The sequence below is a fragment of the Urocitellus parryii genome, chromosome 4 (genome assembly GCF_045843805.1).
Source record: "Urocitellus parryii isolate mUroPar1 chromosome 4, mUroPar1.hap1, whole genome shotgun sequence".
In the NCBI taxonomy this organism is placed as follows: domain Eukaryota; kingdom Metazoa; phylum Chordata; class Mammalia; order Rodentia; family Sciuridae; genus Urocitellus; species Urocitellus parryii.
This window is the reverse complement of record NC_135534.1, coordinates 73945937-73967970: the sequence shown is the minus strand read 5'-3', so window position 1 is coordinate 73967970 and position 22034 is coordinate 73945937. Positions and strand designations below refer to the sequence as shown.

The window sequence follows — 22034 nt, the reverse complement described above, 5'->3', positions numbered from 1 at the left end:
ATTTAATGTAAGTATATCTCAAACATGGTGTATAATATTCTTATACTAAGAACATATTTAAACTGAATAACATTTCTTATGTGAGATTAAAATTTCACTGTCTTATATTTTTATTAGCTTACTTTGGTAAGTGTATTAATATTTTACACTAACTGGACCAACTAACTGTGGAGGAGATGACTTTTCCAGAAGTAAACTTGAAGTAATTAAAGGAAAATAAGAATGAGCTAAAGAAGATAATACAATTAAAGTGTTGGTTATAAAGTCTCCCTATATCAGTGAAAATTATTTGTTAGCAAGTAGCAAAGATACATCTAAGTTTATTTGATCCAAAGGGGGGATTAATTGTAACAGTTGGAGTTGAGTGTCTTCTCAAATTCAAAGATCCATGGACAACTAATCCTGGGAAGAGCAGCCACGCATTGAGGCATCTTGGGGCATCTGGAAGGACCCTGGCCTTTATCTGCAGTCCTGGCTTCTTCTCGTATTTCTACTTTGTTCTGGTATTCTTGCAGAGAGGTTTTTGACATTTCACAATCAACATAGGAAAAAAAAATATGTCACATATTCAGCTCTCAAATTTCTATTTTTTGTGTTCATACAAAATCTCTGAATTTCATGAGTTCAGTTCCACATTGCCCAAAACAAGGACTGGCCAAACTTGCCACATGATCCAGGGTAAGTTCTATGAACTTGTCAGTCCTTCTGAAATGATGTGGATGTTTGCTTGGAAAAGGCCTAGAGTAATGTAATATAATTGGCACATATCATATGCTTCCAAAACATTAGTCTTCTTCCTGTCCTGGAAAACTATTGACTTGTGCTGATTTCCATCCTTTAATTTTCAGTTTTAATATACTAATAGCCCTTAGTGAGGTCAGTGAAATAAGGGACAAGTTTCAACAAGGAAGAACCTTAACTTGTGGATGGACTTTAAAGATCCCCAGGAATACTTACATGTGCTTTATGAAAGGAAGACAGAGAAAGAGAGCAGAAAGACATAATTTAGTGTATTTATAATAGGTCATGATGAGCAGGACCATTCAAGTTCACCTCTGCTTGAATGTGAATGTGATCTTCTGTCTTTCTGTCTTAAAGTCTTAGCTTCTGTTATTTGTTCTCAATCTATCTACCTATCTTCAGGAACTCTAGGAATAAAATAAAAAATAAGATTTTTTGACATCTTAACTTTCAAAATGTTTCTGGTTTCATTATAATTCACGTAGAATCTGTAAAGTTATTGCTTTTAAACAGATTCTGATTCTTGAAAAGTGATTGATTGTTGTCTGTACATGGATGCAGTATAATTCCCCAGCTTGTGTGTTTTTCTGTTTGATCATGCATTATCATATTTCATCTAACACCTTGAACATTTATCAGGTTTCTCCATTACGTGGTTCTTTGATCTGTAATTTATCCATCTATTTGGGAAAAAAAAAAGGAATTATATGGAATAGAAACAATAAAGGATAAGCCATTAGAGGACATCCCTAAATAATAATAGTTGATGCAAAGTTAACTCTCAGACCCTGTGGCCTAATACCTCCTTTTGAATTAAATAGTGAGAGAGTCTGAACATAGTTAGGTGTAGTGGGGAGTGGGGCAAGGACGGAGTAGGCATGAGTTGGTAGGAATTCTGCCAAGTGTGCTGATCTTGAGAAGAGCTCACCAAGGCTGCTGTAAAGCTAATTTGTAACTGAAATTCTCTTGTGGGCAGACAAATGTAATGTTAAAGAGAAATTCCATTATGCTTCATCAAGCAAGACTTACTAAATGCCCTAATTTTACATTTTTCTTTCTGAAAATACCATTCATCTCACCTCTTCCTGCCTTTTGTAAACAAAATTTATTAACTCCTTTCAGCATCTGGATTTTAGCTCTCTCCTCTTTTTACTATATTTTTCCTCTACTGGGTCTCTTTGCATGCTCTCCTATGCAAATGTCTTGTGTCTCTTTTTTGCATAACAATAACAAACATTAATTGATATTTACTGTTTGTCAGGCACTTAGCTAAGTAGTTCAGTTGCCTTATCTCATTTAAGGCATTCAGCAGTCTTACTATCCCTATTTTTTGATGGAGAAACTGAAGCTTTGAGATGTCAAGTGACTTTCCTAAATTGCACAGCTCCTAAGTTTTAGAGCTGGGATGAATTACCAGATATATTTGGGTAGGGAGAAGGCTCCCAGGTCCATGTTCTTAAGGTTTCTTTGTGATGTATGTCTCTTACTGAACATTTGGAAGAAATGTAAAAGAAATGTGCTTTTTAAAACACCTACATCTTTTTCTTTTCTTCCTTCTGTACTACTTACACATAGTGAAATTTTAATTTCTAGCACAATTATTTGTAGATCATTTTGAATTAATTAATACCCTTAAAATGCATAAAACCAGAAATCTTATTTCACCAGCAAAACCTATTTTGGTACCTTGGAAAAAAGTATATCTTTCATGCTATTTTAAATTATATCCTCAAAGTGGAACAAATAATTCATTATCACTTGATTTTTCAGCAATGCTACATCATATTAGAGAATACTTAATTGTTAAGTAAAAAATTAAATGTGATTCTGTGAATATTTCTGATGATGAAATGTCCTTTTTGTTTCTAAAATATTTTATTCAAGGAAATGTACCAGAATTTCTAAAGGAAATCCTAGGAGAAGATTAAAATTATTTTTTCAATCTTGCACACACTTCTGGTCCACAAGATGAAAATTTCCACAAATGAATGTTGTAGGCTTATGTCTGAACAGAAAGAATGGGAAGAGTGAAAGCATCAGCTTAATTACATTGGTGGAGTGGGGAGGAAGTCTGTATGCAAATGATTTCTAATACAGTGGCTCTGAAACACTATAAATGCTGTACTTTGTTCTGGGACAAAGTATTCCTTACATTTAAAGCTGATACACTTTTATGTTTCAAAATGAATACAGGGTGCTAACTTCACTGAAAAGGTTATCTATTGGTAAAGGAAGCAGATTAATTTTAAATAGCTGTGACCCTCTAGACAAATTCTATTTCAAGTGAACTGGGAGGAAGTTGAGTGTCCTGGTTTGGCTTGACATTCTCTGCTTCTTTTGAGAATTTGAATGTAAACTCCTCCTCATCATTTATTTTTTTTTAACTTAACATGATCAACTCAGAGTACCTTTGTATCAGGATATACTTTTGAAAAAGACAAAACCAGGTTAAAACCTTCTTGTTGTCCCCATCAGCACTGTGACCTTGTCAGTAAAATTCTACTATTTATAAAATGGGGATCAAATCTTTATAAATTGAAATGAAAATAAATAAATGCAGTGATTATACTAATATATCACATAGTAGGTATCCAAAAATATTTAAATTTCTGTCCTGTTCTCTCTTCCTGAGCATATCTTTGACCTACCTGTCAAGAGCAAAAACTTTCATAGCTGTGGCATCTTGCCATTTATATGTATACCTGTACACTTTAGTTTCCTGGTTACTCCTTTCCCCACCCCTGGACATGCTTCCTTTCTTTGCATGGAAAGCTAAAGTTCAAAGAGACAAAGTAACTTGACCATGATCATAGAGTTGATACAGAGCTGGGGCTCAGATCCAGACCTCCTGACAGCTCATCATCCTGTGCTCTGTGTGCTGCACTGAATCTGCCTACTTCATCTACATATTCAGGAACAACCATGTGTTCTGGGCTCTGTTTTCCTCACACTCGTAATTGACAATTAAGGATCCCACTGTATGCAAGAGGAAAAAAATAGTAGTTTAATAGATATAGCCTCCAGAATTTTTTCTAATTCAGCTACTCCCTTTTGTGAAAATCAATGTTTTAAGATATGATTAGTATTCTGAGCATGGGGTGATGGTAAACATAATGTTTTTGCATTATCATGAGATGGCAAAATTACCCATTCTCAAAGGACCAGCTGCTGCAGGGAGGCTGGCACCCATGCTGCCTACGTTCTCAAAACTATTTTAATTGGTAGTTTTCTGGATTTTTTTTTTTTGTCAGTCAGAGAGGAAATGTATGTGTAAATCTATTAAAGCTATACCATCTGTTATGATGAGTGATATCACTGAATCTCTGTAAAATGTCCCATCTCAGGATTTTGAGGCTGCTCTGTGTTCTCACTGAGGCAAGGGTTCCTATAGCTCACCTCCTCAAGCAATCATTGAAAAATTGTGTACAAAACAAAGACAGGAAAGTTCTACCCATACTTTTTGTATAATATCTCTTCTCTGCGCCTAAAAGTTTGAAATACTGTGAAAACATATATGAAATTATTGATCACATTAGATATATGTGGTCCTAAGAGGAAATTGCCTACATTTTGAAGAGAAGAAGACCTGAGATCAAATCCAGTGTCCACCCAAATTGCTGACAGCTTTAAACAAAAGACTGAACCAGTTGGAACTACTTCTCTCATTTCTCTAATGTAAATAATAAGTCTTATTCCACAAGGTTACAGAAAGAATCCAGTAGTTAGGTACATTAGAAATCAATGAATATTACACCATTATCAATAACAACTATTAATCAGGAACATATTGGGCACTTTGTAAGGGCTCATGTGAACATTATCTATTTTAATCTTCCCCTAAAGCCTTTGTACTATATATTGCTATTATATCCAATTTAAAGATGAGAATATGGACACTTAAGAGAGGCTAAGACAACTTTCCATAGATAAAAATTAAGGAAATAGAGGACCCAAGGATTGAATTGAAACCTATTATATATTAATTCAATTAATATTTGCTCATAATAGATCTCCTAAGCAAAACTGGACTCTGGAAAGAGGAAGTTGGAAATGGAAGTTACATAAGCAATCAACCATGTTCACTTTACCCTGGCTACTATGTAGAGAATAAATTAAAAGGTGACAGGTGAGGATTCAAGGAGATGAGGCAGGTGGTTGTGAAAGTTCAGGTGAGAGATGAAGTTGGCACCAGTAAAGGTGAAGAAACCTGAATGAACTAAAGATACACTGAGCAGGTGCAGCTGAATGTGTGGTGATGGCGGGAAAGAGAACTCAGGCATGGGTAGCCCTTGTCCCTGACTCTGAGCAACATGCTGATCTGAGTTGGGGAATTCTAGAATGGATATAGAGTGATGACATCTTTAGCATCAAGCCCCATGCTCTTAACCACTATTAATGCTATCACTAATTGTTATTGTGAAAATAAAAGCATTTGAAGACTATGCCACATAACTGTAAACTACCCAGAAATGTTTATGGAAAAGTCCAATTATTCCTCTAATTGTGAAAATGAAAAAAAATGAAAGTCTGACATAGAACTCGCCATAGTTCTTAGTTTTCAAAGTAAGTACTTTGAACAAGATTGCAAATCTCTTCAAACTTCATTAAATCTGAATTTTAATATTTATAATGTTGTGAGATGAATTTGATGAAAAAGTATTTGAAGATAATTTGCCAGAAAGTTAGCAAGTTTATTTTAGATGATTAAGTCATATATAATTTTCATCTTTCTAACATTTTGTATTTTTCAGATTTTCTAAAATGATTGGATATTACTTTTACAATTAGCAAATTAAGAATTTTAGAAAATTTAATGTATAAAGTTACATTTGTTATGTCTATGTAGTCCATAGTTATAAGTCCTGAGAACCACTCAAATCATAACCTTCAACCAAACTAGTTTAAAACCAATCAAAACAATGATGTAATTGACAGATATCTTAAAATACATGTCCTAACTATTAGCTGCAGCCTGAGTCAGCATGAATTGATGTTCAGGATGGAAACTGACTAGTAGTGTGCTCAGTGTGGGAAAGGCTGGGAAGGCAAAGAGAGCTTAAGGTTTTCTTGATTTCTTGTAGTTTAAATATCCTTTCAAATTTGAACATTTAACAATTTCTTATACTTTTTACTTCCCATTATTATGAAAGTAGAAAGTCAGAAAAATAAAAATATTATTTTTGAAATCCTCCCAGCACTACTGAATCTTGGCTCCTTTTCTTCCTTTCAGGGTCAATGATTGTATCTTGCGGGTGAATGAAGTGGACGTGTCAGAGGTTTCCCACAGTAAAGCGGTGGAAGCTCTCAAAGAAGCAGGGTCTATTGTCCGGTTGTATGTGCGTAGAAGACGACCCATTTTAGAGACCGTTGTGGAAATCAAGCTGTTCAAAGGGCCTAAAGGTAATAAAAAAATAAATGACTCATGATTAGACATGAATAGCAAAAACCATTTGGCTAGAGTTTGTACCACAACCCACCTACAACATACCTTCTTGTATTCTGACATTCATTGTTTACCAAAAGATTTTAAATTCTGCAGTAATAGTTTTTATAGAGAGGAAAGAAAAAAATCTTCTTTATTTCTTTCTTTCTCCCTTTCTTTCTTTCTTTCTTTCTTTTTTGTGGCACTGGGGATCAAACTCAACACTTTATGCATGTGAGGCAATACTCTACCAATAATCAATGTTCCCAGCCTAAGAAACCAAAACTCTTAATATGACCTCAGATAAGGAAATGACAGACTTATGTAGGAATGCCCTTAGTAATAATAAACAGCAACAACCATTACATTTTTTGAAAAATTTTTAATGCATGTTAATTTTTCAGATATAAGTGATAAATCCTCTCATTTGGAAAAATAGTAATGTAGTAATCTATACTGACATAACAATGATAACAATTATAATACTTTATGATTTGCTTTATTTTTGTGATATTCTTATGCATTATGCCCAAAAAGTATTACATAGTATTTTATACTTGGAATAACTAAAATAAACTTTAATTTTTTGAAGTGTCTCAGATCTCTAATGTCACTATGGTTACTCTGAAGAACCACATAGACCATAAGATGAATCTTCATATCAACTTTTTTTAATGTAAATTTTTTTTATTTCTATATGACAGTAGAATGCATTACAATTATTATTACATATATAGAGCACAATTTTTCATATCCCTGGTTGTATACATGGTATATTCACACCAGTTTCTGTCTTCAGACATGCACACTCTAGATAGGGCAGAGGGGTTTGAGGAGAAGGGAGGGGACATGGGATAATTCATACCAACTTTTAAGAATAATCCTTTGAACACTATTCCTTAAAATGATAACATTTAATATTAGTTTAGTAGTATTCAAATATTTTAGAAAAATCTATTATTTAGCTTTACAGTATTTAAATATTTTTAGGTGATGATTAGATTAATCACTATACTCTTTGAGTGAACCATTTCACTTTCCTTTAAAATCTATTTCAATTGTAATACTAAATGTGATTGAAAAAATAAGCATGCAATTTCCTCTGGGAGACAGTAGTAGGTAGTCTTTAATATCTCAGGCCTAAGAGTCAGAACTGAGTTTAATAGCCTGATTCAGCCAGTTACTGGTGGAGCCACCTTGATTAGGCCACCCCCTTTATTATTAAATGGAGATCATAATGGTATATCAACCTCATAAGCTTTCTGAGAATTAAGCATTTAACTAATAGTGGATACATAATAAGCCAGTCAAGCCTGATGAAGAATTCAGACTTTAGACCCCAAAAGTCTAGATTGGAACCCTGGCTCTGCAGCTCACCACCTGAGAGACTGGGTAAAATGATTAACTTTTCTTTGCCATTTTCTTATGTACAAAAAGCAAATAAAAATAGTACTTGTTCTTAGAGAAGTTGTGAGAATTGGAGTCAATTTGCATTAAATATTTAGAATAAAGCCTTACATAAAATAACTGCCCAATAAATATTACTATGGTAAACATGTTATTTTTAGTATAGTTTACTGTATGATTTTTGCTTCTATAACAATCGTTTGGTAATATAAGGAAAATACTGAAAGATCTCTCATGGGTTAAATTCCAGTGTATTAAGATCACAGACTTAAATTTCAAGAAAAGAAAAAAAATAGAGCATTTTCTTACTATACTCTTTAGTGGTATGGAAGAAAGACTATCTTCTACTCTACCTATTTACTAAAATTGTATTGGCAGTGCACCTGAAATTTAAACAAAGTAGGCATGCATATTATTTCTATTGAAACTACATTTAAATAATATGTAGCTATTTCTATAATTCGGTTATTAACAATTATTCAGCACAACCCTAAGGTAAATACTGATTTTAAGCACCCAGCAAAATATTACAGATCACTCACAAGCTTCCAACTTTCCAGGTCACTTGATGACCTCCAGCTGCTCAGCAGAACACTTAAAAGCTATATAGAGAATTGATAAACCAAAACTTCTTAATTTAACAGGAACACACTTTTGAACCCTTATTTTTGGCACTTGGGCAACCCTCCAGCTGTTTTACTTAATTCTGAACTCTTTTCTTCTTTGAGCCTAGAGTGGGGCAGGAATTGCTTTGCAACATGGGGCAGTGGGGGTGGGGAGAAGCTTTAGAAATATGCATGAATCAACCAGGTATACTTAGGCAATAATCCACCAAAATTACACAACCTGTAGGAGAGGGGAATCATACATGATCTGGTGTAATAAGCTAAGGAAAACAGGGATAATACTGGAAAGAACTTTGCATCGTGAAAGCCAGATCCTGCCAAATCCCCATTAGGCCTGTTGGAATTATGCTGAGTTAGTTACACTTCTTGTGCAGTTGTTATGCAGAGGTCATTGATTTGGAATTGATTTCTCTATATAAAACTTGTTGGTTTACAAGAAAATTAACTATTCTAATCATTGTTTGAATAACTAATGCCTCTTCCAGTGCCTTAAACACAGGAAGTGCAGAATCAGCATAAATGAAATAATTAAATTTGATCTTATTCTACATCTAATATCTTGCTATCTTAACTTCATTTAGCAACTTATAATTATTTTTGACTTATGGTACATTTGAAAGAAAGTTCTATCAATGTTTCACTTATACCGTGAAGAGCCATGTGCATTGTGGAGGATGAAGATGAATCAGCTGGAGTCTCCTCAAAAAGTTCTAATGCAAAAGAAGAGATCTGTTAGGGGTTACTTTGAAGAGGCAGAAAAGGAGAAAGGATTTGTTCTTTTTGCTGGAAATACAATTGATGCCACTTATTAAGAAACTGGACAGGGGTGTGTCAAGGATGAGGCCCAGCTTTCTAGTTGGGGTGCAATCTGTGAGAAGGTTGAGATAATGAAGAAATAATTATGGAGGAATGACTAAGCATTTGCTTTTGTACATGTTGGAAGAATGGGGTGCATATGAAAAGGAGATCTCAAGTAAGAGAAGTGGGGAAGCTGAAAAACCTGTCAAATTCACAGAGTGGTTCCCCTCCCCTATATTTTGTCAAGTATCTGAACTGAGGAGATACCTGAATAATTGACTTTCTCCTATCAATAATGTTTGATATTAGAAAATCATAAATATGTCCACTTTAGTTATTTTGAACAGTTATAAACATTCAGTTAATCCATTTTATAGACTTTCTTCATATCCAAACTATTTTCAATTGGCAGATTGTTTTTATCTGTGCACACAAAAGGTAAAGAGTGTTATTCCTTCCTTTTCTGTAAGTAAATGTTATAGGATTCTTTGAAACAGTAATTAAATCATTATATAAATTAAATTTTATATTTTTATAATTCAATCCTATGTTTTATTCCTTCTGTCCATTGCACAGATTGATAATTCTGAGATAACCTTTGATATTTGTGATTCTGCTTTTATAGCAGTGTTAATCTTCCAATATTCAGATAGAACTACCTGTTTGGTGATTTATAGCTATGCATTACAATAATGAGTATTTGGGTAATATGCAAATATGATATAGAGTATCTTAACAAGATGTAAGAATTTCCCTAAACTAACAGAGATTTGGTCATTGAAAGAAGCTGGGGTATCTGTGTGGGGGCAGTCAGAAGTGAGAAGTGAGAAAAAAGGATAATCATATGTACAAAGCATCGATAAGCAAATCCATTTAGGTTTGCCAAGCAACTGAAAATCAAATAAAGTAGGAAAATTTGAAGTATGTTTGTGGGTTCCTAGGAAATAGATTTACAATAAAAGATTTCTAGTGACTTTTCCAAGGACATTGTAAGTCATAACTTCTAAGGAGCTGTATAATTAAACATATATCAAACTGTTCGTTCCTATGGTCTAAAAATTCATGTAAAGATTTCAGAAACTGGTCATTTGGCCCATCTATTATTCTATAATTTGACTTTTAGTGTATAAATAAGTTCTATAGCTTCCTGTAGTGAGCAAAGAGTTCAGTGAATATTGAATAAACTAGCATTGTAAATGAAAATTAAATACACTGTCCTTATACTTAGTACAGGGACTGCCTGCACTGAAATCCACACACCCCAACCACCATAATGGACAGCTTTCCTATAATATGGGGTATTTAGGTCATCAAATATTTTATTTGTCCATAATTTAGTTGTTCATGACCAAGCAGTTTACCTTACCATTGGTAGAAAATAAACACAAAGATTAAACAGCAAGTTCCATTACTGGAACCCAACAAATAGCTACATGGAAGGATACCATATATTCCCCCAGTCTCTTGCCATGTGGTAAATTATAATGTGTATTCATTTTTTAATACATGTGCAGATCTGCTTCTGAATGCAAAGAGCAGTTTACTTTTTATTCAGGCCCATATCCTGGACTCCAAGTTCCCACTGGTAGGTGGACCTGTTTGTGATGAAGACCATTCTGAACAATGATTTGACCCTTGGTAAACACAGTAGCCAATTTAACTGTTTGGTATGGGGTCTCAAAGCACTAAATTTTCCTTTCAGTGCTAAAATTTTTTCAATCCTTTTGAATTACCAAAATAGTCCCCTTGGGTACACAAGGGGATTTGCTTGAGGACATATATAATGAAACCTTTTATGGGGATAAATAATACAGAATCAAATAAAATGCCAAACTCTATGTATTAAACAAGGAAAACATTCTTCTTGGAAATAAATTGGAGCTAAGTTACCACTTTCTCTCCACCAAAAAACAAATATTTTTTTTTCTAATTAGATAAAGGACAATGTATCTGATGACTTCACTTTGTTTTCTGGCACATATCTGTGTAATTTGTTATGTATGCATATTGTTAATTTCTGATTATTTCTGGATGCAAGGTATTTGTAGATTGGAGGTGTTTCCTAAGCCAATATTTGTTCACTCTTCATAATGATGTCTATAAACAAGCTCTCTCCTGAGATATTATAGCAAATGATTTATGCATGAAAAAAAATGCAAATATTGCCACTGCAATGCCCACTGTTCTCTACATTATCACAGGATGGGAGAGTACATCACTTGATTGCATTTGCTAAGTGTGTTGCTCCTTTCATTTGCTTTATGGGACTAACATGGCCATCAAGTTTTTGTTTGTTTACTTATTTGCTATTTAAAGCTAGTTCATTTTTAACAGAATTTATGATTAGTGACTCCTGTGTATATTTTTAAAGACTAAATTATTTTTATCATGAAAACTTTAGATTTTAAAAAAATATACTGTACTGGATATAGTTTGAGTTTTCTTTAAATTCAAAGTTTTATTATTTACAGAGAAAACCTATGAGTAGCTATCAATATTCACCAAGCTGAATTTTTACCTTGATAGCTTGTTTATTAATGTTTTAAAAGGAAATTTATTGACATAGTAAATATTACAAAGGTAACTCTTTTCAGTTTCTGGTCAGCCACAAAGCAACATGGTTGAAAGACTTTTGGATTTGGAGTTGGAACCTAAGTTTAAATCCTTCCTCTATCAAAGTATTAATTGGCCATGACAAATACAGATATCGTGCCCAATATATTTTAAATGATTTTCTTCCATGTTTACCTTTTAAAAAGCAAACAGTACAGAAAATTATCATTTATTCACTCAATAACTATTTTACTTCAGAAACACTATTTCAAAAAGTTCTAAATGCTAAATCGAAGAAATGAGGATAAATAAGGAAGTTTTGACTTTTCTACCAAGTATCTGACATCTATCTAGACTGAAATAATGCAGTCCTCCTCTGCTGACTGGTCCTGGCTTCATGATGAATTCATTATGCTTTCATAACTAAATCCATCTTAGTTCCCCAAATCATTGACGAATGTACATTAAATCCTCCCTTCTATGGAACACCGAGGTCCAATAAAATTAAAATTTGCAGTACTTTTTATTCATGGACTATGACTCCTAATGTCATTAAACTGTCAATCAAAAAAATCTTACACTTCTCAGACATTGTCTCTGAACATAATTCAATTGTGGCTAGATACCTTGAAAATTTATTTCACATGGAAAATTTAATGGAAAGATAAGATAAAATCTATTTTAATATCCATAAAGAAAGCCAATTTAAGCATCTTTCAAACACAGACTATGCCATGGGTTGCCCAATTACAAGTACCCACCAAGAATCCACTAAAAGTTGAAAATTTGCACAATAATGGCATGATTAATATGTCAACACTGAAAAGAGAGCAATTTGGAGGACACAGGAGTCAAAATGATACAGGAAACAAACTAGGTACATTTTTCTAGGTGAGTCAGGGTCTGATAATACTGAATGAAGAAGGTCTGTGACTGTGTGTGCTTTGTTCAGTCTAGTCCGGTTTACCTTCATACTTCTATTCAGATTATAAGCTGCAAATAGAGACAAGCTGCCCTCACATGGAATGGTAGTCACAATATAGTGTGTAAAATATACATATAATTAGACAATTACAGTGCCACCATATAAACACATGCATAGACCTCTACAAGGTAACCTTGATCAACACGTTTAACTTCTCCTTTAATAGTCTGGGAAGAAACTGCTTTACAATACTGATGATAGCTATTTACTTGGGAAACTGCTCTAATCAATAGATATTTTCCCCCTAAAATTGAGCTGGAAGCTAGAAATACTCTGCGATTGCCCATTTGTCTTATTTCTGCCCTTTTCAGCTCTAATGGACATTCTTCACAGGAGAGCCATTAGACATTTACAGGTCACTGTCATTGCTTCTTCCAGGCCTGTTCTTTAGACCAAGTCACCCCAGTTCAGGAGCCATTCTTGATACATTATCATTTGAAGATCTTTTCATTTATTGCTTATGTCCTGTGAATTTTCTCAAGGTTAGCAGTATCCTGCCTAAATAACAGTACAAAGAATGGGATCTAAAGATCTGTTTATGTGATTATAAGCACAGACCACAGCAAGTGAATTCTGTCTGTGAATGCTACACTATATTCTGTTAATTGTTTTTTGTAATATAGAAATGTGTTGGCTTTGTTCTTAGAATCTTTTTATTGGTATATGTCAAGAATAGAGGTAAATACTTCATATTAGCTATTGACAATCAGACCAATTACATTATATTTTACTATAATGGATATTTAGTATCAATTTATAAAGTTGATACTAATTTATAAATTAATGTTTATCTGTAGTGATCATAATATTGTTGAACTGGGCTTAGCATTTATATCTATCAATATCATTCTTAATAGTTATTCAACCATTTCTTAATTTTATCCACCATTTTCTCATCTGTATCTACAGGTGACCTGATATTGATAAATAGGATTCTCATAAATAAGATGTAATCTGGCAGGTACATATATTACCCAGCACAACATATGTAAAAGTAAATCCCACAGATATAAAGAAAGTTTGGATAAAATAATAATAGAAAGATAAAACATGAAAATAATGCCCATAGGGTAAGTTTTCGACCAAGCAGAACATACATACTACTAAAAAACTGATTATTAGGTTATGAAAGCAGATGAGTTTGATCTTCAAACAGAAATTCTCCCCTCTAGTAATTCATAAAAAGAACAAATATAGAGGAAATTGACAACAACCACCACATAAAATTTTGTTAACAATAATGAGAGAAGTAATGAAACACAACTTAATGAAATTTGACAAACTAATTAAAGAAAGAGAGAATAGGAGAGAGTCTTGGAAAAGTTGAGGAGCTTCCCCACTCTCAGACCCCTCCTGAAACCCTACTAGTGATTGAAACACCGAGATTTCTCACTGGTTCCACGAAATGGGGAGAAAAATACACTTAAAGGTTTTTGATGAAAAAGTAGCTTTGTTTCAAAGAGTAGTTGAAACTTGCTGTGGGGAGAATCTAAAGTGGGAGGTAGGGAAAATGAGCAGTAATACTGACATGCTCCAATGGAAATCAGGGTTTTACAGGGCCACTAGGAATCAGAGAAATTACCCAACAGATGAGAACTTAATATAGGAAAGGAGCAAAAGCTTAAGAGACAGCAGAATTTGGGTGTTCCAAGGACAGAAGTCACTTAAATTGATCAAATTATATGGTTATCTTGTGTGCTTATGTGAATATGTAGCAACGAATCACACCATTATCTATAGTGACAAATAAAAATTAAAAATATGAAAAAAAAGGAAAGTGGCTACTTGCTGACAGCCTCTACTGAGCTATTCTTCATCGTCTTCCTCAGCCATTGCTCAGGCATGAAAAGTGATTTGAACACAAAAAGAGTCCATATCTTCTGCCATGATTCAAATGAAAAACAAGATGATTATAGTTACAAAGGAGAAGGACAAACTAGTGCTGTGTACCATATCAGAGCAAAGGGAAATCTGATTGAGGTGCCAACCATGAAAACAATTAGTACCTCCGTAAGCATAATCAAAAACAAAAAGCAGCAACAGCATCACAATCAAACCTTATTAAGCACTTCTATATGTTAGGCAGCAGGCTAAGTGCTTTATATGTCTATCTTTTTTGATCCTTTTAAGAAGCCCTAAAGGTACTTTCATTCTGTGTGCATCTGTGGAGGCTGATAACAAGCATGAAAAAACATGAATGGTGACCAAGACAGGTTGCAAATCACTGGTGTGTGGGTCCAGAACTCATGCTAATAACTCTGAGTGATCTTGCTCTCATAATCTGCAGAAAATGGGAATAAAGGGAGGAAGTAAAAAAGGAGGAAGAAGAGGAAGAGAGAAAACAAAGAGCCAACCTATGATTCAAGGAATGGGATGAAATTATTCACTATTTATACTATAGAATAACTTAAGAAAATAAAGTCAATAAAACACATGTTCCAAGACAGAAATGATAAAACTATAAAATTAACTGAAAAAAAAAGAATGCCAACCAGAGGAACTCAATAAATAGCCTAAATAATAAAATTACAGAATTTATAACATATGTAATAAACAGCAAGAAAATGATGAAATAAATGACAAACAGTAAAAGTTTGAGATAATCATAGTGAACATAGATTTTAAAAAAGAGCTTGTGGAGGGGAGGGTAGAGTGGGGAGGGAGCATGGGGGCAGGAAGGTTGGTGGAATGAGATGGACATGTATACTAGGTACATGTGTGACTGCACATATGGTGTGACACGACATTGTGTAAACCAGAGAAATGAAAAGTTGTGCTGAAATATTGTGTACAATGAATCAAATGCATTCTGCTGTCATACATACCTAGTTAGAATAAATAATTTTTTAAAAAAAAAAGAACTTGTGGCTAAAGTCAGTCAAGGGCTCAAAAAATATATCATCATCCATGCAGTCTTTCCTAAAACATGTCCTTTACCACAACTTTTATTTATATTATTCTGATTATATGTTTGATTATGAATTAAAAAGTGAAAAAATATATTTATCTCTCATGCTAAACTAAGAACACAGTTAAGAATTATTTTAATCAATAAAGAAATTCAATAAGATGGTAGAAACAGTTAAGAATTATTTTAAGCAATAAAGAAATTCAATAAGATGGTAGAAATCAATAGCATGTAAACATATACTGATATGTAAACACAGTAACCAACTTAAGGATATAATGGAAGAACATATCAATTCCAATAGCAACAGAATGATGAACATTTAAGAATAAATTTTTTGATAAATGTGAAATCTATATAAAAGTAACTTTAAAATACTACTAAGGGACATTTAAGAAAGAATACTATAATTTGTCATTGGAAAAGAAGATGCATCATCAAAAAATGTTACTTTTTCATCAAAAACCTTTAAGCAAAAATATCAATGAACAAAATTTCTACAAAAATATTGACTCAATCTCATCTGGCAAAATTTAATGGGAATAATACATGAAAATTTGTAAAAGGAACAATAAACTTTTTTTTCCAGTACCAGGGATTGAACCCAGGCATTTTTAACCACTGAGCCACATCTGCAGGCCATTTTTTAAAAATATTTTATTTAGAGACAGGGTCTCGCTCAGTTCCTTAGGACCTTGCTAAATTGCTGAGGCTTGCTTTGAACTTGGGATCCTCCTGCCTTAGCCTCCCAAGCCACTGGGGTTACAGGCATGTGCCACTGTGCCTGGTAAGAACAATAACTGATTAAGAGAGAAGTCCGGCCTAAGATGTATTAAAATATACTGTAAAACTATAATAATTTAAAAAATGGAAATTCAAAAATAGACAACATGAAGAAATTTAGCATATGATTAAGTGGCATTTTGAATAAGCATGAATAGATAGATTATTCAATAAGTCAACTAGTAAAACTGGATCTCTGTCTTTAAAAAAGTCTGTTGGAGCCACACTGCATGCCCTTTTTCCAAATAAATTATCACTCAATCAAATTTTTATGTTGAAAACTGAAGGTATATAGCTGTAAAGGGAAAAACTGGTTAAGTTGGACTACATTAAAATGGGGAACTTTTGTTTACTAGATGGTATGATTAATGGTGAAAAAGTCATAGAATGGAGATAATATTCCCCCAAAATCTATCATACATTCATATGATATTAAACATTATTCATTAAAAAAGAATAGCAAATTCAAAGACACTCTTTCCAAGAGCTGGAAAAGCCTAATAGAATATTATCATCATGAATAACAATATTAAAATATCTTTTCTTTTTAAATAATTTTTTTTGGGGGGCTGGGGTTGTGGCTCAGTGGTAAAGCACTCACCTTGCACTTGTGAAACCCTGGGTTTGATCCTCAGCACCACATAAGAATAAATAAAATAAAGATACTGTGCCCATGTATAACTAAAAAAAATATTTAAAAAATTTTTTTGGGCTTGCTGATTGTAGTTCTAAGAATTTATTCTATAAAGGTATCTGCCTGTATGTGACATGGCAATGTTAATTGCAACAGTATCTCCAGTAGCAAAACATAGCCTAAATAACGAAAAGAATGTCTATAAGACACACTGACAAACCTGCATAATTACAGTTATCTTATATTAGACAAAGGTGCCAAAAACATATATTAAAGAAAAGATAGCCTCTTCAACAAATGGTGCTGGGAAAACTGGAAATCCATATGCAACAAAATGAAATTAAGCCTGTACCTCTCACCATGCAGAAAACTCAACTCAAAGTGGATCAAGGACCTAGGAATAAACCAGAAACCTCATGCCTAATAGAAGAGAAAGTAGGCCCAAATATCCATTATGTCGGATTAGGCCCTGACTTTCTTAATAAGACTCCTATGGCTCAATAATTAAAATCAAGAATCATAAATGGATGAATTCAAACTGAAAAGCTGCTTCTTAGCAAAAAAAACCATCAGTGAGGTGAATAGAGCACCTACAGAATGGGAGCAAATTTTACCACAAGCACATCAGATAGAGCACTAATCTCTAGGATAAATAAAGAACTCAAAAATCTTAACACCAAAACAAATAACACAATCAATAAATCAGCCCAGGAACTGAAAAGACACTTCTCAGAAGGTGATATACAATCAATCAACAAATATATGAAGAAATATTCAACATCTCTAGCAATTAGAGAAATGCAAATCAAAACTCTAAGATTTCATCTCACTTCAGTCAGAATGGCAGCTATTAAGAATACAAACAACAATAAGTGTTGACGAGGATGTGGGGCAAAAGGCACACTAATATATTGCTAGTGGGACTGCAAATTGGTACAGCCAATATGAAAAGCAGTATGGAGATTCCCTGGAAAACTTGGAATGGAACCACCATTTGACCCAGCTATTCCACTCTTCAGTTTATACCCAAAGGATTTAAAAACAGCATACTACAGGGACACAACATATCAATATTTATAGCAGCATATCACAATAGCTAAATTGTGGAACTAACCTAGATGCCCTTCAGTAGTTGAATGGATAAAGAAAATGTGCTATATAATCACAATGGAATATTACACAGCAATAAAAGAGAATAAAATCATGGCATTGGCAGGTAAATGGATGGAGTTGGAGAATATTATGCTAAGTGAAGTAAACCAGTCCCCAAAGCCAAATGCCGAATGTTTTCTCTGATATAAGGATGCTGATCCATAATGGGGATGGGGAGAGCATGAGAGGAATGGAGGAACTTTAGATAGGGCAAAGGGGAGGGAGAGGAAGGGAGAAGGCAAGGAGGTAGGAAATGTTGGAATGAGATGGACATCATTACCCTAATTACATGTATGAAGACATGAATGGTGTGACTCTACTTGTGTACAACCAGAGACATGAAAAATTGTGCTCTATATGTGTACTATGAATTGAATCACATTCTGCTGTCATATATTACAAATATAAAAAAGGAAAAATGTCTACAAGAATTTAGTTTATCTACATAATATAATGCCATTCCGCTTTAAAAAATAAGGAACTGAAATTTATGTACTGAATGAATGGGTGAGCTTAATGTACTGAAAAAATAAATGAATGTAATGAGATGGAACAAAACCCAATATGTTATTAAACCACACACAGTACACTGTATAGGCAATACAAATAATGTTTTCTCATTTGCATAAAAGGAAATTAATATAAATAATAAACATCTAGAAAATATCTAGAAAAGTAATTGCTAACAGTGTTTTCCCCAGAAAAGAAACTGTGAGAAGAAAACTTACTTGTTTTTCACTGTATATTCTTCATGCCTTTTGGATTACTACTTCATGCATGCATCACATGTTTTTTAATAACCAAAAACTAACTTTTAATGAAAACGCAGAAATTTAAAAATGGGAAGATGAGTAAAGATATACACACAAAAAATACACTTACCAATAGTAACCAGCAAAATAGGATTCCTTGTAAAAATTTAAATGATGCTCATTTTCTGCTGAACACATTTGGCTAACTAGAGAGATGCTGAGTTTCGTTTTAGCTCAATTTATTCCTCAAGCATCCAGTTTAATATCCACCATCATGGGTCAGGAGATGTGCTTAGGGACAGACAGAACAAAGACAAATGGGACTTTACTGTGATGTAATTACGAGAACCTTTAATCAGAACTGTCCTGAAATACAGTTTTTCACATCTCCATCAGTATGCTATATAAACAGCCTGAACAGGCCACTTTAACCAAGCTTGATCTAAACCAATGTTTTTCTTGTCTATCAAATCTGTCTTCTACCATAAAAATAGCAAGATTCTTTTTTTATAGATCTTGACTTAAAAAATTTCAACTGGTTTTCTACTTTGATATCCTGTTCTTTCCCAGGTGTTTGCACTTTAATTCTCTGCTCAATTAAAGCAATGTGCAGACATAATTTGTTTTTAAGGAAAGAGAGATTAGAACAAAGGGCCTATGATTTTTAGAAATATCTTACCCCTATGCTTAAATTCAAATTGAGACGATGTTTTTCTTAATGTTTAATAGGAAGCTAACCCTTTGAGAATCTACATTTACATTAACTAATAAAGATAATCTCTTAGGTCTAATGTCACATGGATTTCCTTATTGCTCTAAATAGCACAGCAGCATACTCATTTGCTTGATTGTCTGCCATATAGACTTCTACCATAGATTCTTACTGGGAACAGCATTTCAGATGGCCCCAGCAAAATTGGTAGTGATCATTTCCTGATGGCTCCATTAGATCAGACTCCAGAAGGGTTATACTTTGAATGAATCCTTGGAAACCAAATATGACAGTTGAGTATTTGGCAGCTCACCAACTGGTTGATGAAATTGAATTGCTCCCTTCTAAATTTTTTCTTCAGCACTTTGAAATTAGTCTCTATTCATTCACAGAAGGCACTGTAACCCACTCAATGAGGAATCACGCCTAGTTACGTCTCTCATTAACTTAGTTGGTACAGTTCCTCATTACTGTAATTTATAACTTTTAAAGCTTAAAATGGAACTTTCTCTTGTAACTCTTCTTAAGAAAACTCTTGCAATTTAAGAAAACTTCAGGAAAGTGATAATTGCATAAGCACAGTGGCACATGCCTATAACCTCAATGACTTGGGCGGCTGAGGCAGGAGGATGCAAGTTTGAAGCCAGCCTCAGCAACTTAATGAAACCTTATCTCAAAATAAAAAATAAAAACATTGCTGTGGATCTAGCTTAGTGGTACAGTATCCCAGGGTTCAATCCCTAGTGCCATTGGAAAAAGAAAGAAAAGAAAGTGTGGGGCAAGGAAAGCAAAAGTCATTGTGGACTTTAGTGATAAATTCATTGTACTTCTCAGGAATAGAACATAATTGTTAAAAATAGTACCCTGGAAAATTCAATAGTAATAGTTGATTGTGAAAAACTATAGTGTTGGTTCTGCTACTTGCATTTATGATGTTTTTAGTTTAAAATATCAGCAATGGATTGCAATGTCTGTTAGGAGTACAACACTTGATCCATTAGGCAATTTAAAATGAAAAAAAGTTACCGTCCCTGGTTTATTTGTTCTACCTTGGTTCCCCAGTCCTAGCAACATCATTTCATTTTCACAAAGGATACCAGCTATTTTTTCCAGGAAGGAGATATTTTGCTTTTCCAGTAATGAGCTTTCAGGATGTATCTCTGAAGATATACAAGTAGATAAGTTTGTAGGGAGAAAATATAGAAATTTCAAACCATTTCTTCCTTTAACCTGTAATGCCTAAAGTTCCCCAAGTCTCAGTGCTGGTATTACCTTATTTCTTTACCCACCTCTTCTGCTAGGGAGTTTCATTGAGTCCTATGACTTTAAATGTCATCCCTATACTACTTTCTGTTTTAGTCCATTTTCTGTTGCTATAACAAAATATCTGAGGCTGGGTTCTAGAGACCTAAGAGCATGGCACCAGCACCTGCTCAGCTCTGCTGACACTCTCATGGTCATTTTGGCATTATGATGGCAGCATGTGTGAGAGTGGTAAGTGGTGCTTGCAGAACCTACGTTCAGGAGAGTATCCCAATGGTCTAATCACTTTCCACCAAGCCTGTGTTAATCAGCTTTTCAATGCTATGACCAAAATACCTCTCAAAAAAACTTGAAGAAGGAACCTTTTATTTTTGCCTCCTCATTCAAAGGTTTCAGCACATGGTTAGCGTCCTCCAAGGCAGAAATACCATAGTAGAAAGGTATGGAAGAGGAATGCTGTCAGCTCATTGCAACCAGGAGAGGGAGAGGGAGGTAGAGGGAGGGAAGGGGTGGGGGAGAGAGAGAGAGAGAGAAAGAGAGAGAGAGAGAAGAGAGAGAGAGAGAGAGAGAGAGAGAGAGAGAGAGAGAGAGAGAGAGAGAGATGAAATTTAAAGCCACAAGACTCAATAAAACAACCTAGTAGAAGAGGTAAGTAGAAAAATAAGGAGATACTAACACTCAGACTTGGGAAACTCTAGGCTTTAGAGATAAAGAAAGAAGGAGCTTGAATTTTTTGTGTGTTTTCTCCCTGTAAACATATCTATATTTGTTTATTTTCATAGAGATAAGATATAATATGTACTTCCTCCACTGAGGCCCCAACTCCTACAGTTTCTACCACCCCCAATAATGCCTTCAGATTATTAACCAACTAATTCATTGTTGATGTCAGAGTCCTCATGATTCAATAACTTCTCAAGATCCTGCCTCTGAATGTTGCTTCTTTGGGGTCCAAGCATCCAAAACATAAATCTTTGGGGTACAGTTATATTCAAACCATAGCAAGGCCCCCCACTTCATAATAGAGTCCACCACCCAACCAGGCCACACTGGGGACCAAACTTGCAGCATATGAATTTTTCAAGGACACATTCAAACCATAGCAATTGTATATCTAATATAGTCACACTATAATAGATATTCAAAATTAACATAGAAAGAGCACAACTCTTGATTTCATTTTCCCAAGCCAGCTTTTCCTGGAGTCTTCTCTTGCTGATTAAATAGCACTCAGTTGTTTAGTGCAGATATTCAAGAGTTATGGCTGATTTCTAACACCTATATCCAGTTCCTTAGCA

General features: G+C 34.0%; 1 protein-coding gene across 11 annotated transcripts in view; it reads left to right on the top strand.

Moving 5' to 3' along the window:
* The window catches only part of Dlg2 (discs large MAGUK scaffold protein 2), a 2013368-nt gene that overhangs the window by 1470255 nt on the left and 521079 nt on the right, over positions 1–22034 (top strand). For all 11 annotated transcript variants that reach the window (XM_077797652.1, XM_026384678.2, XM_077797650.1 and 8 more), the window contains one exon: positions 5972–6141. In XM_077797652.1, the coding sequence (XP_077653778.1) occupies positions 5972–6141 (170 nt within the window). The remainder of the gene's footprint in view (positions 1–5971; positions 6142–22034) is intronic.